General features: G+C 39.5%; 1 protein-coding gene across 1 annotated transcript in view; it reads right to left on the reverse strand.

Moving 5' to 3' along the window:
- gfra2b (GDNF family receptor alpha 2b) overlaps window positions 1-19,730 on the reverse strand; it is a 165,223-nt gene that overhangs the window by 40,371 nt on the left and 105,122 nt on the right. Inside the window, exons 4-5 of the mRNA XM_072372204.1 lie at window positions 15,720-15,919; window positions 10,806-10,993 (exon numbers count right to left, since the gene is read on the reverse strand). Coding sequence (XP_072228305.1) covers window positions 10,806-10,993; window positions 15,720-15,919 — 388 coding nt within the window. The remainder of the gene's footprint in view (window positions 1-10,805; window positions 10,994-15,719; window positions 15,920-19,730) is intronic.

Raw genomic sequence — 19,730 nt, forward strand, 5'->3', positions numbered from 1 at the left:
ATTTGTCAATGATGGATGCTGAACCTGTTCTATATTTCTGGCGGATGCGGAGCACAATGCAGCAACACTGCACAGAGCAGATCGTGCAGGACAGGAAGTTGTGCGCAGAAGCAAAATAAAACACGCGGTTAATTTTCAAAATAATAAAGATAATTAATCATTTTCTGTGGTAACTTGCCCTTACTTCTTGAGTCACCATAATGGTCCTGCAAAAAGCCTCAGAATGCCCCATTTTTACATCAAAATTTAAAAGCTCTGCACCGCCCTCAAGGTTTTTTAAGATTTCTGACACATCTGATTACATGATATTGAAATGGCGTATTGTTTTAATCTCTATCAGTTTTGTATCTGACTGTGTTTATATTCTTCACTAAAGGGAAAACAGGATAGGGAGGAAAAGGCTGAGCCAAACCAAGCTCATCTTTGGGGCAAGCAGCAAGAAGAGGATCAATGATAGAGGGAGAGCGGGTACTATAAAAGGAAGAGACTATGCCAGACCTGTATACGTTTTTAAAGTCAGATGTATAATGCATGATAATTGAAGTATTCCTTAACAAGAGTGAACAAATTAGGCACTATCATCAACATGGTAGTGTAATAGGGCTTGGGTATCTATTTTAAATACTGAAGGAAATATGAAGCATTTGTATATATTATCCCTCTGTCCAAGGAGAGTTCATTCCTTTTTATTCCTAATCCATGACTTGATTAAATTAATTTTCCAATTTTACTCATTTGCAAATCATTTAGGGTGAGGGTGATGTTCTCTGATCACAAACAAAACAAAATAGGCCTTCAAGTCATGTTTTTGCTCCTTAAGACTGGCCAGATTTAAATAACAGAATTTAAAAAATTTCCAGGGGAGCATGCCCCCAAACCCGCCTAGGAGTTCTGACTCATGACCTGATCAGGTCTGTTTTTAATGCAGAGCTGCCTGAGAGCCTGAAGGTCACAGAGATGTCTCCAGTTTATCTGAATCTTTTGATGGTATTATGTTCTGTGGAAGGTGGAATATTCAAAGTCTTCATAATTTTCGATTGAGAAACGTTATTCAGAAAATTCACCATTTGTAGACACAATTTTATTCAGGTTTTTGATCCTCTGCCCATCTTTACTTCTGAGAGACTCTGCCTCTCTATGGTCCTTCGTTTATACTCAATCATGCTGTTAACTAAACTGATTAGTTACAACATGTTCACAGCGTTTCTCTTTAGTTTCACTTACTTTTTCAGCTTTTTGTTGCTCCTGCCATCAAATACAAGATGAGCTCATTTTTTTCTGAAAAAGTAAAATGTCTCACTTTCAACATTTGACTTGTTTTCTGTGCTCTATTAAGAATAAAATATAGATTTTTGGAATGTTGTTGGAATCATTACTTTCTGTTTTCATTTAAATTTTGAACAGCATCCCAACCTTCTGGAATTGATGTCACATTTTACATAAAATGGGTAGAAAGTGAGTTTCTTTTCCTCCTCAGAATGTTTGACATAGTGGGAAATAGTTAAAATAGAAGTACTTTGGAGTGAAAGTGCAGTGCACCACACTGTGACCCAATACAATGAAACATGGTGTGTAGAAGTAAAGGGTGAGTTCACCCAACATGTGCGCAGCCTCTCCAGAAAGAAATCCTTTTGTCATTTATGTGAACTGACCCTTTAAGACCTCCAGCAGGGTCAGATAAAGAACTTTACTTCTAATAGACTTGTTGGAAGTTTCCATCAGCACACATCAAGCAAATGTGAGGATTAATGTGTAGTAGCTTCCTCGTGACCCCCATCAAACGGCGAACACTCTCTGTGACAACAGTGGTATGCATGCAAACACTCACACCCCCGCGCACTGAGCCGTGCGGAGCTAAACTGCTTTTCCAAACCCGGCGGTGGCGGCACAGGCACCAGCAGCTGAGTGGTGTTTTAAGGCGAGGGAGCCAATCTAGCGATGGCAGCGCTCCATTACACGGTCAGTGAGGTGAGGTGGTGGCATGATGGAAATAGCTGCCTCTTTTCTGTAGGTCACAGAGGACGCCGACAACACAACAGCCCCAGTCACACACTGTCACTGTGTGTGTGGGTTTACACCAAAACACCCTCTGATTCATCTCATTTCCTCTGTGCTCATCTGAAAGCGTCCCGTTGGTTTACAGGAGAGATGAGGAGCGGCAGATGAGTCTTTAAAGGGGAAATAAGGGCAAGGTATCCCCACAGAGAAGGAGCAGAAAGCGGTACAAGCAGGGGTTCAACCAAGAGCAAACTAACCTGACGCTGAGCGAGAGCGGCAACCAGCAAATTATGAGCTATGCAAATATGTAAATATGCAAATGAGAAGTCCCACTGAGGGACTGTTAATTAAAGAGAACATCGTGTCAAAACAAAGGAGCTAATCACCAAACAGATGTGCGCGCATACACACGAGAAAACTAATCACATGTGCTGCTAGGTTAAACACGTCATCAGAGTGAAGAGTATCACCCCATTCACACCATAAATTAAAGAGCAACACGTTTCCTGCTTCTCATCTATAAAATAAACTGTGTTGTTTGTGCACATCATGATCAGATTTAAGTGCTGCAGCTTCAACATTCTCTCCACAACCTTTTCCTAAAGCAGGACTCCACTGAGAGCTCCAACTCACTCTGCTTTCAGCCTCAAAACAACAACCAGGCTGTGGACTGCAATAATTCCAGGTCAAAAGCAGAATTAGATTCTCACACATTGTCCTTTTCTTCACTGCCGTCTGTCTGTAATTACAGAGCACTTTCCATCCCTTCAGACAAGAAGCAGGGACTGTACTTCAGTCATCTGATAATTAAATGGGAGTGATGCAAAAACACTCAAGATAATCAGCAGACACTCGTAGAAAGTTAGTGTCCTTTACCTGTGCAGACCGAAAAAAGACAGAAAATACATTCACTTAATTCAACAAGCCAGAGATAAGTTAAATGTGTCATTATAAAAACTCTTTCAAGAATATGTTTCAGCAAAATGATCTAATCTTAATGGGTTGGAAACTCTATATGCAGCTGTTTGAGATATCTTATTTTGTCTCATTCTTCTTGTAAACACGTCTTAAGGTGTGCAACAGTATGGGGTGGTGGTTGTTTCAAAGTTCTCCAACAAAGATCTGGAATAAAATTTTAATTTACCATGTTTTCTCTTTGTGTTGCATTTTCCATACCAATAAAAAATAAAAAAACTTGAATAAGAAGCATTTTTTAAGGTATAGTTCAAGTATGTCAATACTTTTCTCCAGTAGAGTATCTGAGTGAGTACTTTACTTCATATTTCCGGGGGGAACTTTCCCAGAGCTGCTATCACCTCCAACTCTTTATGAAAATGAACTGTAGATGTGCTTGAACTATTCATTTGAAATGCAAAAAAGTTCCTTTTTGAAAAAAAAAAAAAAAACCTTTTAGAAAAACCCTTTTCTATCTGCAGGTTTTTTATGCTTTATTCGTGGCAAAGACCATATTTAATTACCTTTGTGTCAGTCAGGGCCCTTCCCCCTGCAGCCACTTCCTCCTGCCTGCTCTCAGGCTCAGCAGGAGACAAGACGCCCTCCGAGGCCGTCAAGACCCAGAGGACCTGCAGGATTTATGCAGCTCTCCATGCTCCGTCTGAGGTTAATGGAGGCTAAAAGGAAGCAAACGAGCCTACTTTGGATTCCTTTTTACAGGCAATCAAACATGAGTCATGCTCCAAACTGGGGTGAAGCTGTTACGTGCCACAGAGCGCATTGTTGTCTGACTGACGGGAGGGAAGTGAGTCATGTGGGGTTTAGGGGAAGCAAGCTTTTTTGGAATTTTCTGTCTGCTTGTCGTTGCCCAGCTGCTCTACATCTGCATTGCTGGACCTCTGTGTGCGATCTCATTCTCATACAAATTTATTCCTTCTTCACTCTTCTCCCCTGTAAGTATTCCCTCTAAAAGACACCTTCTCGGTTCAGGAAACACAAACACCTCCAGCAAATCACAAACAGGGAGCATGCGGTACTGTTATAGGACATACAGTACCGTCACAGCCGCTCAAGGCTGATTATCTAAAGGCAGCTCTTTCAGCTCTGTCTTACAGTGCTCTCTGTCTCCTTTGTGCTGAGGCAGGAGGAACGTTGACCGCTTTACACATGCCCAAACTCGCAGGAGTAAGACCAGAACCAGGAATAAAAACTTCCACCAAATAACCTCTCAGATTTGTCAAAACTTTTCAAGTTTACACTCGTTCAAACTATCAGGGCAAGACTTGTCCAGTTAAGGTGCCAAGGGGCAAAAACATCCAGGGGCCCCCCATAAACCACCGCCTGAACATTACAAACCTGAAGGATGTTTGCAACCAGATGTCCTGTGCTGAAACTTCATGTGTATTTTTGTGGTTGTTTGATTAAAAAGCTTTGCTTGAGGATAGTAAAGACTAAACTCGTAAAACAAGAACAAAAGTTATATATAAATATCTGCATCTGAGAGCGTCTTCACTCACTGTCTCTGTTCAATGCAGCTTTTTTACATTATAAGATATATGTAAACTTACATGATGATACATCCACAGTATTAGAATTATCAAAGCCTGGAGTCTATTTGATATTATGTTAAATTTACAAAGGAGATGATATTCAATGGGTTCAATGGGAGGTGAAAAGGTCTAATATCACCCAAGACAAAAGAAACTTTCCTGAATCCCGTCCTTTGTGTCACAATACTTGGCACGCCGGGTGTAATTTTAGCTGGTCCTGCATCTCCTGATTCTTGTAAGTTCTGCATCTGAAAAACTGAAGGAGCTCACAGGAGGAGGGTGCAAGCAGGTCCAATCTGTACTGGATCACTCTGGATATTGTGGTCGCAATAAAAAAACAGCTTTTTTACTGCTTCAGTGTTTCCGAAAGAAGATAATAAAGGAAGACTCACAGATCTTATTATTATTACTATTCATACCATTCAACCTGAGTGCTGTCCCTTTGGTGTGATGACATCATTTTCTCTAAAGCAACCCCAGTTTCAGTATGAACACTGCAGGGAATCCAGCAGACCTCCAGCAGTGTCACTTTTTAATGAGCTTGATGTTTTGAAAATAAACTTCCCATAGTTTTTTTCACTTCCTGTATTTATCCTTTTGTTGATTTTGTAATTGTGACTGTTCTGACAGTGTCTTGTTACCCTTTAACCCCTGTTTGTGAAATAAGCTCTTTTCTCTCATTAGTGCCTCTTTGTGTCCTCCATCCTCCAATACAATCACACCTTTACAATCATCTTACAGAGGCTGCTTCCTCTTTTTCCTGGCTGCTAATCCAACCTTGAAAAAAAGGTTCAAACTTGAACTAATACTGATTTCACGAAGAAAAAATATGTAGTAAGTAATTTTTTTTTAAAACACAATTTTCTGCGTCATCATCACAAGATAATATTGAGGAGCTTACCATGGCAGAAAAAAAGCCAATTCTGAATCTCTGCAGGAAATAAATAGGAGCCAACATCCTCCTTTGGATGAAAATGTTATGATATCGTGTTATCAAATGATATCATGTACATGTGACATTATTGTGGTTATTAACTTGTGTTTTCCTGTTCCAACAGGTATCCTTTGAATGGCGTTGTGTTGTTTTTCGCCCCTCTTTTCTGTCTTCTCAAACCCCAGCTGGTCGAGGCGGATGGCCACCCTTCCTGCCAGAGGTTTCTTCCTGTTAAAAGGGAATCGTTCCTTTCCACAGTCGCCACAGTCACGCTCAGGACAGGAAATTGGACTGAAGACAAATTTCGGTGCAATCTGTTGGTTTCCTTAGCTTGGATATTGTTTTTGAATTGGCTTTATATTAATGAATTGGATTATTTTGAAATTAATTAATTGGATTTAATTGGATTATGATTACAATTAATTGAATTCCAATTGGCTTGAATTGGACTATATTATTTAAGTGCCTTGAGATGACAATTGTTGTAATTTGGCGCTATATAAATAAAACTGAATTGAATTTAACTGAACTGAAAACCTGAACACCATCACAGCAAGGCAATGGCCTATAAAGAACCTAGGAGCTGTAAAACTCAGAGGGGGAATCACCTTACAGGCGCTCAGCTTCGTCCAGGCTGCTCGTCACTTGCTCGGCTGTCTATCTTTGTCGTATGCAAAAAGAAGTAGGTTTGCTATTCACGTGTCCGTGTTTACAGGTTTCTCTCTGAGTGACAAGAACTGAGCCTGACGAAAGAATTTGAAAAAATATGCAGCCGAAGTAACACAAAAAGTGATTGATTTGAGTTATGTTGGAAAAGGGGAAACAAATCTCAGCAAAGCACTGTTCACTGAGCAGGTCTAACCGCCTTCACAGTGAAACCACTAAAGATGGTCCAGAACACGGCGGAGAGTCTTTGATCAGCCAACAAGGTCACAGAATTCAACTATTCATTGACCTCCTAAATGAAATTCAAGTCCCTAATGCTGCCTACAGAGTGACTTCTGGGTCTGCAGCAGCTGTTTAAACTCAGTCATGGCTTATGGCTGATGCTCCTTCTGGACCACTGTGTTCCTCTCAGGAACCTCATCTGGTTCTGCCAGCCCAACAAACAAGGCAGTCTCAGTCCAAACTGTTCTCATTTGTGGTTCCACCTTCGTAGCACCAGCTACCAAAGACTATGAGAGCAGGGATGTCCCTCTCTGCCTTCAGGAACTTCTAAAGACTCATCTCATCAGAGAACACCTCGAACACTCCTACACACCTACAGTAACTCAGTCAGGCGTTATGGATCCTACATCGAAGCCCACACCGTAGCTTCTCTGTAGCCTGACATGCACCTCCTCAGAAACATAAATCCACACAAAGATAACACTGATCTTACCAGCTGTAACTGGTCCAGAAGGTATTCAGTATTTAAACAACACTGAACAATACGGTTTAAACTGGTTGAGACATTAGTTATTGTCATTTGTAAACACTTTTTAGCATATCTTGCTTCTAGTCACCCTATCAATGAACTGAGGTCTGTAGAGGCCTCAAAATAAGCTGTTTTCGTTCCACACGATGTATGTTCCTATAAGCAGCAGGAAAATGGTATGTGACATTTTCTTTTGCATGAACACTGAGCGATTACTGCAACTGTGTGTGATCAACCATGTGTTCAGAATTTGATTATTGACCATACGACCAATGTTTTTGAAGCTAGAAACAGGATTATTTAAGAGGGAATTTGATTACTAAAGGAGGTTCACAGTTGCAAAAGTCCAGTCTATCCTCATTTCTTTATATATTTCCATGAAAACAGGAAATAGTTGCAGTGATTTTTTTAAATATGGCCCAACATAAATTTAAATACAGAATATGAGGAAGTAACAGAGTTTCTAAGGAGCTCTAACATGAGTATTTGATCTGTACACCTTTATTCTCCAACACAGCCTGAACATTCTTAGACAAGCTTTCTGTCATTTATTTAAGGAGTCTTCAGGAATAGTTCTCCAGGCTTCTTGAAGGACATCCCAAAGCTCTTCTTTGGATGTTGGCTGCCTTTTGTTCGGTCCTCCATCAAGATGATCCCACACTGCTTCAATAATGTTGAGGTCCGGGCTCTGGGGAGGATTCATCCCACCATAAAACTTCATAAGAACTCAGGAAAATATTGGGTACATGACCAATATTTGAAAAATAAAAAGACATTTGAAATTCTGTGTCCTTGGAAGCAAAATGTAAAGAAATTAGGGCTGGATTAAGACTTGTGCATAGTACTTTATATTTCTAAAACTGAGAATTCAAGGTGATGCCTAGAAAGGGACATGCCCACTCAGTACTAAACCTGTCTCATTCCTGTGAATAGCAGTCTTATTTAACACACACTGCTTTTAAACACAATGATAATCCATCATATTCTATTATTGTATAGAATGATGGCCAGATACTGGCCATCAGTGACTGTGCGATTCTAGGATAACCAGATGAAAGATGATCAGTGTGAAATAATGCCAGTGATGTTTTCTAATGTGGCTAAAAGCAGTAGAGAGACTGCCTTTGTCACAGTTTTAGTGGCCAAAGATAGCCAGGGACAAATTTCTGACAAATCTTTCAGGAAGAAGCCAAATGAGCTAAACATAATTTGTGAGATTCAAACAAAGAAGTGAATCAATCAAACATGATGCCATAGCCAATATAATTAAATGCCTGCAGCACTGTGTAAACTTATAAGACAGCTGAAATTATAGTGTGAAGCTGCCTTTAGACCCTGCTAAAACTGACAACTCAGCCGTAGGTGGTCTCAGTACCAGACACATGTTGGGATTCATATAAAACATAGAAACCTTTAGAAATCAGTGGGCAGGGCTTGTCAGCAGCATTTGGATTTACACTTGGGAGTCATGAAAAATAAAAGAATAGTGTTTGTGTACCATCTCCTTTGCCGTGTTACCGTTTCATGTTAAGTCTGATATTCATCCAGCAACTTCAGTGGTTTAGTAAGTGTTTACTGAAGCAGCAGCCAGAAACTCTGCTACCAACTGGGGCTCTGAGAGTCTAAACTGCAGACAGAGGCAGAAACTTACAGGCAGAAAATCTCACAACCTTTTAGGTCAATAAAAACTCCTCCAAAGGCTCTGTTTCCATCTAATGATGAATCATACACCAGACTTGGCCAAGCACTGCTTCCTAAGCTCCTCTGTCCTTAGCAACAGATGAAATATTTCAAATGTAATGCTTACACCAGTGTCTCTTACTGCACTGAAGCATCAAAGTTGTTCCTTACTTGAGAGCTACTTTGGATAAAAGTTGAATGATTAAATGTAAATGTGGCTTGAATATTTGGTCGTAAATATGCTGCAAAAACTGTTGCTGTATGGATAACATTTGGTTTAAGCCTGAGATGATGGTGGGCTCTTGAATTAAAAGTTGAATGAATACAACCCCCCCCCAGTGCTGCGCTTCAGCTCAGCCTCCAAAGCCCCTCCCTGCAGACATGAAGTTGTAGAAGAGGCAGTAATTAACCACGGTTTGATATTTAACCCATTTTGATGCAACCTATAGTGTGCACCTGTTTCCATATTTAGGAGGCGCCTCAGGTGTTACCGGGTTTGTACAGATGGAACTGAAGTGGAAAACTATAAAAATCTGTCCTGTGTGCACTCATTGAATCTGAAATCAGATGTGTCTATGAAGAGTTTAACCTCCACCCTGCGAGACTGAACCCTTCACTGCAGGGCTCAGAGTACATATGTTGGACTCCGACTCCCACACATGCTGCTTTCACATGCAGAACCAGAGTTTTAAAAGAAATCAATTAAAGCACATTCTCTGTGATTCAAACAGAAACACATTCATCTGTTTTTCTCAAGGTGAGAGATGCTCAGAAGAATTACTCTGCGCTGTGAGAAAACGGTTCTTTATCCCCATTCAGCGCTCTAATTTCCGAGCAGTAGATCTGTCTTGACGGAGATGACACATGTGAAAACGCTTGTTGGATTGTTATAACTCGCACAGGCCGACTGTCAAAAAGTAATCTGATCACATCCTGCCACACAGTAATGATGTCTGATAATGTCATACCCCAGTTTATTCACACCTTTTAATGATTTTTTTGCAAACTATGTACACATTATAATGTTTAATATGCATGTTAATATATATTCTAACTCCTATATGTTTCTTCACACACTGGAGTTGGATAAACGCCATTTCAATCTGCATGCAATGTAATGTTGTAATGCTTGATTGACAATAAATGCTTCTGATTCTGATTCTGATATTGATATTCTTTCATTTTATAATTATCTTTGAGAAAGATTATTCTATTTTGTTACTGTTCCAAAATATTTTGTAGGTTTAAGAAAATGTTTTTTAACATTTAATTGACATTTTTAGACACTATTTGTCGGTTTTTCATGCTTGGCAGAGATTTTATTAATCTTACAAAAAAACAAGTTTTTTACTTAAATTTTCAGACTTTTTATATATATTTTTGCTTTTGCATGCTCATTGCGTGTTTATATTAAGATAGTTTTTCTTTTCAAGTGAATTTTTCCCATTTTCAAGAAATTCTATTAATTTTTTCTAAGTCATCAACAAACAAGGTTCCTTGTTTGAAACTGGTTTGCGTGTTCTCAACATGTTTTTTCTCCAGCTCCCCCCAACAACCCAAAACAAGCATGTTACGTTAGCTGTTAGGTTAACTAATGACACTATTTATTTATATCTGTCACGAGGGGTATAGAATTGTTCTTTCAAAGCCACCGACAAGTAGGTACAAAAATAGAAACATTCAAGGCCGAGCTGGGGCGATAAAGCATGTGTATCATTTTGAGACCTTTCTTGCACAACTCTTTAAAATCGAAGCAGACATACAGATTGCATTTGTTATCCGAAAAAACTGGTGCTGATTTAAATTCCTCCAACAGGAAATCATCTTTACACTTTGCATGTGAGCTGAGAAACAAGTATTCATCACTAAATCATCAAAGTTTAGACAAACAAATAAACTACACTGCATTTGTAAAGGCTTTAAGGCTTTAGTTTCCCCTTCTGTGAACTTCCCCCTCCCCGTTTTGCTACCTTCTCTCCATCTTTGCATTCAGCTCATTCATATGCAAGAAAGCCAACCAATCATGTTCCCTGTTCAAGGGCACCTCCAACGTCCTCCCTGGGGGAGGAAGCCTGTGTTGCTCCACTTGAAGCTTCTCTAACCTCTAAATGGTTATCAATCAAATGCAAATTTAACCTAAGAGTTTCTCTGCAATTAAGCTCTTCAACTTCTGATTTGGCTGATTAGTTCCTTCCCAGCTTTGATCGTAATCAGCGAACAGGCTGCATCAGGCTGAAAGAAGTGAGTGCGTGCGTTATTGGCTGCTGCTCACCTGCACAGGGCATCGGAGCGGCAGGTGTGTCGCAGCTCGAGGCAGGTGGGTTTGTGCCTTTCCTGGTGGGAGCAGGACGGGACGATGGTGCGGCGGCGGCGCTCAGCACAGGCCTGGTCCGGGCATGAGCAGAACAGCAGCGGGAAGCTGAGCTCCCATGAGACGCGCTCGAAGAACTGACGCAGGGTCTGAAACACACAGGATGGAAAATAAACCCGTTTATTAGTATCAGTGAGAACAGCTGATAAAATAAAAACATGGTTATCACCGTTTCCTCCTGACCATTTTGAGGGTAATACAGCCACCAACAGGAAATGAGCCATAAATTAATAAACAAAGATTAATTCGTGAGACAAGAATGTAATATTTTCAAGTTTTCATTCAATATAGCTATAATATCGTTCAATATCGGCAACAATAATCGTGTAGTGAAACTCTGATACTGTGACCGCTGTGATGAAAAAGTTTAGTCTACAACTTAGGTAAACCTGTTCGCAAAAAGTTAAAGATCCAAAACACAGTTTTTTCTGGCTGTGTTAAGCGGAATTCACTGGCTGATACATTAATGACATTATTATCATTCAGAGCCTTGAAGAAATATTCAGGCATAATTTTCCAGTTTTGATGCATTATGTTACCTTTTTAACTCCCTGCCTCCGAACCGTAGTTGGGAGCTGGTCTTTGTGTTCTGGCTCGTTACTGGTAACTAGCAGTCTTAGGTTCCGGGGCAAAGTGTGTGGCGAAAGGAGGACGGAGTGAATTATTTTTGTGCAGAACGCACGTTTTATTCTTTTTGCTCAGCAGAGACAGCATACAACGCCAGGCCTTATTAACTCCTATCTGGACACCGTTGTGTAGTAATAAAACACTTAGCATTACTGAAAGCTAACTATCTTACGTTTTCTTCCATCACTTTTTACATCGACTCTCTCCCTCTCTTCCTGCACACGCACGTCACACACAGACACCGTCTTGAACGGACAGGGCTGGACGGTGACAATTAGAACCTGGAATTACATGCATTTTTATTGGGTTTGCTGACCACTTTCATCATGTGCTTTTCTTTAAACCATTCGAGGGTTGATTTATCTGTGTGTTTAAGGTCACTGTAATGCTGAAAGGTGAACCTCCGTCCCAGTCAGTGCATGTATTTATCACCATTCATCATTCCTTCAATTCTGATGAATTTCCCAGATTCTGTCAGTGAAAAATATCCCCACGGCATGATGCTGCCACCACCATGCCTCACTGTTAGGGATGGTGTTTCTTTTTTACTTCTTCCTTGTGCCTTTTGACAAATAACTCTATTTCCTCCAAGCAGTGTTTTTTTTCTCTTTGCCGCTCTTACACATGGAAAACATTCCAGTCCACTACAGTTTTGTAGTGATGTCGTATTTTTTCTATTTTCCATGAATGAAATTTAAAAAATATGTCTCTGTCGGGGGGAGATGTAGAGTTTTAACATTTTTTTAACCCTGATCTGTACTTATTCAGGACTTTGTATGGGCTTGTCCTTGGTTTCCTTGGTGATGTTGCAGACTCTGGTACCTGTCATAACAGGTGTGTATATATACTGAGATCATGTGACACTAAGATGTCACTCAGGTTATATGACTTATCTATGAAAGATAAGCACTACCTTTAAAAAACATTTCCTTTATCCAACCAGGACTTTTCTGTGTAGACCCATAAAGAAAATATGTCTTATTTAGTTAGCCATTAAGTGTTGTTACTATGATGTTGCTATGATGTTTACCTGAGATTAAACATGTCCAAGACTGCTTCTACAGAACAGATAAACAGTATGATAACAAAAAAATGTCAATGTGTAAGATTTTTTCATTCAAGTAATTTCATTCAGAACAAAACACCTTAATTCATTAGCTATTTATCAATAAAAAAGTTTATGGTTTCTGTATTTCTGCATTTATCTAACAGTTTTAGTTACTTTGTAATGTAACTCATGTTAATAATTATCCAATACCATACATATATAACAGGCTTCACCCCCCCACCTCAACCCTGCCCCTCAGTTTCAGATTCTTTCAGGTAGGGTAGAGTGTGTCTTCTTTTGTGAATCGAGAAGAACTAACTAACCGTCCAAATGGCAACACAGCTGAAAGGCCAGATCACCACCAAAAGAAAAGAGACACCCTACCCTAACAGGCAGAATGTCAAGGCTGGGCCAAAGGGAGTTTCAAACACTTCAAGTTTTTCTAACCTCTCTCTATCAGAACTTCAATGTCAGGACCTCTTTGCCCTTCTGTGTGCATAAGTGGATCGCCTGAGGCAGACAGAGCAGCAGCAAAGACTTCTGGGTACTGAGGAGGCCACCTGGTGCCCCTGTGACTCAAATGGATTCAGTTTAAAGTAATTAATTTCTGCAGCACCAAATTTGGTAGAGTTATAGTTAAGGACTCCTCAGATCTAGTACTCTTACTTATAGCTACATTTATAATTATACAGTGTTGCAACAACACTATTATTCTTTGTACATTTTTCCACAGCTGATCTTGTAGATAATGAAGGAGAAATCCCATCTGTAGCTTCCATCTGAAACAGCTTTATTTGTTAATCTGGAGCAGAAAACCAAGTGTAAATAAAGTGTTAGCCTTTAATATGCATTTAGATTCACAGAATCAGCAGCATTGTTAGTCATGATATAGCTTCACTGTGCAGAAGTGCGTCTTATCCCATCTTCATCACAAAGTGGGGTGTTAAATCACAGAGACCACGCGACTGCAGAAAACATCACTGCGGGTTAATCTAAATCAGATCTGAAAGCTGATGACAACATTGGTCTTATTTTAGTATAATTTTGGGAGACTTACATTTATCTGTTTCCGAATTAAATGTGGATATACACTAGAACTCATTACAGGTAGGGATTTTGTAGCAGAAATAATGTGACCTGAAACCACAGTACCATTGTTACTGCACTGTCAGAACTTGTTTTTTTCTGTATCACTGCAGGTGACGACTGGACATTATCATCAATATGTGGAACTGAAGCTACAGTATCTTACTTGTGTTGCTATTATCAAGCAAATCTTTTTAGCAAAAAAAAAAAAGCTATAGTTTACAAAGTAAAGATACACCAAAACTACAAAGTATACACAAAGCCGACAATCAGCTGTCAGGAACGTTTGACCGTGACAGCTCTTTTTCACGTCATGTTGAATCTTCATTGGGTCGGGCGGTGAGTGGGATCACTCCGATTGGCTGTTCAGTGTAGTAAGAGAACTAAGTTTCCATAAAGCTTACCTTTTTTATTTATCATGACAACAGCAGTGGGAGCAGAGAGGTTCAGGCCTCCTCATCTCCAGTAACTTCCTCCAGCACATCCTAGAAGAACCTGAGTGAGGCCAGCTAGGACACACTAAGTTCATCGTCAACCCAGGAGCAACCTCAATTGGCTCTTCTCGATATGGAGAAGCAGTGGGTCTACTCTGAGCCTATCTGGGGTTTCTAAACCCAAGGTTGGGTGAGAGCCCAGCTACACGGCAGAGAAAACTTCTTTTGACTTTGTTCTTTCAGTCATTACCAAAAGTTCAAGGCCGTAGCTGAGGATAGATCTCTACTTTTTCTTCACTTCTAAGACGGAAGCTGCACCAAACCTACAGCTGATCTCAGGATCCCTTTTTCCACCTTATATGATCAGGATCCCAAGATCCTTTAACTCATTCATCTTTATGTGAATGACATCAGATTTATGGGAGCTACATCACAGTCTGAGTACTCTATTGTGATGGTTACTAAAGAACATCATCGATAATAAGTGGAGATGTGACCTCCCATTCTACATATAGAATCATTTCTTAATCATAGGTAAACCTGATTGTCCATCAGTGGCCAAACACAAAAGTACCAACCAGGGTCCTAAACTGGCAGCTATGGACGGGTTTTAGATGTGACCTTTTACAAAAGGAACCTAAAAATAACTTCTGAGATGGTTTATCTGCCATGTGGTTAGGTTAGGGTTAGGTTTTAAAAACAGCATTTAATTTATGCAGTTTGGGGCTGTCTAAAACTCAAGTACTGTACCATTGTGATGTTAATCATCATCTGACATGATTCAGGTACGAACAATGCTAATGGTTGATAGAATGTTAAAAAATTTACTCACGTATGTTCATCGTATATGACTTGATTCTAATTAAATAGCTGTGAAAAGTGCAAATGTTAATTAATGTCTGTTATAAATGTTAATACCTCACACAGCTAAAAAATGGGACCCAATAAGTAACAACAATGAAAACCATCTTTACAGTGGGTAAAATTACATGTTGATTTGTGTTTAAAGTTGCTGTAAACTCAAAAGATAATCACCCAAAAGTCAACATAAAATATAGCATGAGTCAATTGTGACAATTATGTACTATACATTAAAATATATGCAGTATTTCTGTAAAGTATACTTTTATTGTGTCAATTTCTATGTACACACATCTTATATTTTTTGTCTATTTAGTCTAATAATTTACATTTTTAAGTCATTGAAGAGTTCAATTGAATATTAGTAAAAGATCATAAACTTTTAGTCACGTCAGATATTAGAATTTTGGTGTCTTGTACCTGTGGTACGAACTTGTTTGACACTTCGTGGTTTAACTCATTTAGATGAAGGAAAAACAAAAATCTATTCAAACATTTGTTCAGTTTCTCAGAAAACAAAAGGAAACTTTTCATCAAAGTATCACTGAGATTCATGTTAGTGCTAAAGTATGATTTGTTTTTAAAATGGAAGAAAAGTACTTTGTAATTCTTCTCTCTCTCAGCTGACCTGAAATATAATTTGTTGATGTAAATGTTTTCTTCTTGAGCGTGTGACAGCTGAGCAGCTTCCCTAACTAGCAGCTTTCCTCTTTCATTACACACATCAAGTTTCACAGTTTAAAACATCACTTCACAAACCTTCTGACACCGCTTTCTGCTGCACGGTTCCAGATTGGCTGCGGATGACTGTGGGGGTGTGGCCTTACTGCAGACAGAGTTATAGGTAGATCGCAGGCGTTTACACGTCTCGTTGAGGTTACAGGCCTTTGCCGCGTCCAGGCAGGGGTTGCAGGGTTTCCCCGCCTCGGAGCAGGGGCTCATCTTTGATAAAGACGAGTCTGAAAAAAAAGAGAAGAAAGATGATTGAAGCAGATCAAAACAAACTTACAGGCTGTTTGTGTGCGTGTGTGTGTGTGTGTGTGTGAGATTGTTGTGAAATGAACATTTTCAAATATGTGTTTCTGATGCTGCTGAACAGTTCTACAACAGCTTCTGTGTGACTTCATCTCTGTTTGTGTTGTTTGTCATTGGTGTTAAACCTATGGAATTGTAAGGTGCAAAAGTCATAAAAAATTACCACAAAGAGACACAAAAGGACATTAAAGAGACAAATATCACAGCAACACAACACTTAAATGACTATGAGGAAAGTAAAATATGAAAAGAAATTAGAACAAAGTGACACAAAAGGACATTAATGAGACAAATATCAGATAAACAAAATTACAATAAGGGAAAGTAAAATATGAAATATCAACAAAGCTACCAAAAGTCAACTAAAATATGACATAAAACCACAGCATTTTAATCATGTTGAGGTCTGTACTTTGGCTGGAATATTGCAACACCTTAATTCTTTTCTTTTTCAGACATTCTGTTGTAGATTTGCGGCCGTGTTTGGGATCATTGTCCTGTTGATGACCCACTTTCGGACAAGCTTTAGCTGTCGAACAGATGGCCTTACATTTGACTCTAGAATACTTTGGTATCCAGAGGAGTTCATGGAGGACTCAATGACTGCAAGGTGCCCAGGTCCTGTGGCTGCAGAACAAGTCCAAATCATCAGCCCTCCCCCACCGTGCTTGACAGCTGGTATGAGGTGTTTGTGCTGATATAATGTGTTTGGTTTCCTCCAAACGTGCTGCTGTGCATTATGAGCAAACATCTCCACTTTGGTCTGTCCAAAGGACATTGTTCCAGAAGTCTTGTGGTTTGTTCAAATGTAACTTTTCAAACCTAAGCTGTGCTGCCATGTTCTTTTTAGAGAGAAGAGGCTTCCTCCTGCAGCCCTTCCAAACAAGCCATACTTGTTCAGTCTTCTGCTTTTATAGACGTGCTCACACTTACTGATCAACTAATCAGCACCTGACTGCTACTTACCCTCTAATTCCCTCTTACCTCCTAATTACAGTGGAAGCAGTTAGGGTGGTGTGTCATATTTTTGTCAGTGTAATATGTCATGTGTTGTTGTTCATCTGAGGTTGGATATACATCATTTTAAGACTTGGTGAGGAACAGATTGTTTTGTGATACAAAAAGCTAAAAAACTGAAAGAAGCACTTTCCTTTTCACATCACGTCCCAGAAAAACCACAGGACAAAAAGAATATGTGAATAATGCATAATTTTGGTTCAAGCTAGAGCAATTAGTGTCAACTGTAACATTTGCAGCCAGATGTTCCTGCCTCCAAATTATTTACAACTTCTTTGGATGCATTTAAAGAAATCAGCTTCCTCAGATTCAGCTGGTTAAACAGAAGGAGCTGCATATTTAAACACACTTTTCCCACTTTAGTTTGGGCTTAAGGGGTGCTTAAAAGGAATAAGTCCTGGAAGCAAAGACAACATATTTCCTTCTGTGATATAGTGATATAGGTCAGTAAAGTGAAAGCACAACAAGAATAGCTTGGTAGATACAGATATCCTGATGTCTGAGAGTAGTTCATACAACATGTAATGTTAGATATGGTTTAGTTGATTAATGATGAGCCTCAGTGGTCTGTGGTATAATGTATTTGATGCCAGTAAACACTGTAAGTAGTTAAATGGAATCCACATAAACCAGTAGATGACAGTTTCAGGTCATAACAGATGTAGGCATTATGATTTTGTAGTCCAGAAAGTAGGAGGTTTTCATTTTTCTGTCATTAAATGTATCATGAAACTGATACTGATGGTAAGTTTTGGGGACTAGGATTCTTTTTTTTCCCAATGAGGCTCTCAGGTCCATTTACAAACCATCTTTAAAAAAGAATCTGGTGTTGAAACATCAGAACTGATCAAAACTGTTTGTTGATAATCGTTTCTTGCTTCCATCAGTTTTTACCCTCTGTAAAAAGACGAGCAGGCGACCATGTTAACTGTCTCAGAATTGTGACTGATCAACATTTCTTACTTCCAGCATTTCAAACGTAGCATGAATTATCCTAAATGTATTTTCTTTTCAATCACATGTTGGCAACACACCCTCACAGAAAATGATCCAACGCATCCAGCAAATGTTAACAGTGTTCCATTTGGCTTGAAAACTCCCACTCTCAGTGTATGCTGAACATTGCTGAACACACAACCCCCCCCCCCGAGCAGACCTCGTCTCTGCCTCCACTTTCTCCGCAGAGCCCATCAACAAGAGAATGTCACCCCACAGAGTCAAGTGTGAACGCACACATGTACACACCATTAAGTTCCAACCCAACACATCCAATTACTCAAGTCTAATGGGACAGACAACTGTAACCTTGGCCCAGGAAGGCCCTTTAAAGTGTGACACTAATGACATTTCCATGACTTTGCTTTTACATATTTTACCATCAAATAGCAACAACTTAAGATAAGTGCCTTCTGGTCACAAGCAGAGGAGGTAAAGGCAGAGGGAAGCTGACGAAAACCTGGCATCAGGATGTTCAGGAATAAATGGGAGGACTGGAGCTTGAGAGGTATCTCCTCCTTCGTCATCATGTAAGTTGAGGTCACCGGTAACCTGTCCAACTAACTCCTGGTTCTTTACAAACTACAGAAATACTCTAAACTTAAGTTTAGATTGTGAATATGTTTTTTACCCTGGATCATTGTGCTGTGGATGATATCACTAAAGTTCAGAGAATTGACAGAGAGCTGTCATCATCTCCATCTGATGCCCCCTGTAATTAAATCATATCACCACAATTATCACATGTGTGTTTTTCTGCTGTACCTGTGTGATCACAGATATTCCCATCGTGTTGTTTCCCCTGCAGATAACCTCAATGCTCATCACACTGATAACACATTCACAGTCTGTGTTTGTACTCATCATGCAGGAGTCTACACGATGAGATGAACTGTGGTGCTTTAAAGCCTTTTATTACCACTGACAAAGTCTGCTCTCATTGAACATGTTTTACAGGAAACCCAAACATCTACTGGCAGTTAAGCATCCAAACACACACACACAGCCCTGCAGCAATGTGTTTCTAGGAAAGGCTGATCACGCATTGAGGAGCTTCTCTGCTGCTACTGAGCTAAATGAAACCAGATAGTTTGCTTTTCTAGTGGCTGAATGTAAAAACAGAGAACGCTCAGAGCTGAGCATCAGTGAGTCTAATAAAAACACATTTTCCTGCAAGCTTCACACATTTTTAAATCGTTCTCCTCCCTACTGGGAAACAAAAAGACCAAGACTAAAAAAAGCATCTGTCACCAAACATTATAGTAGTTCAAAAAGCATGTTGATTGATTTATGCTTGTAGTGATGACTTAGAAATATTCTCAAAATTCAAACACCCACAGAGAAACATCAACTGAAATAACTTAAGTATTAAATAGGGTCCTTCTCTTCAAACTACTGTAAGGACCCTAGACTGCAACACACTGGACGACTGAACTTCATTTTGTCTGTGTGCGGAGCTAATTATGTGAAACAGTGTAAATTAGACCAAACATTATCTGATAGAGAAACAAGGCCCCTGAGCAGCTGAGAGGCTGTTTACATGTGCTTCTAAAGCCTCTCATACATCAGACAACTTTGAAAAAACTCTCACATCTAAAGATACTTAAGTGCCTTGAGATGACAATTGTTGTAATCTGGCGCTATATAAATAAAATTGAATTGAATTGAATTGAAAGACAAAGTCACTGAGTTTTAAGGTCACAGAATAAAGATTTTGCAAAG

This window comes from Leuresthes tenuis, unplaced genomic scaffold, assembly GCF_036924035.1.
Source record: "Leuresthes tenuis unplaced genomic scaffold, fLeuTen1.0.hap1 SCAF_19, whole genome shotgun sequence".
Lineage (NCBI taxonomy): Eukaryota > Metazoa > Chordata > Actinopteri > Atheriniformes > Atherinopsidae > Leuresthes > Leuresthes tenuis.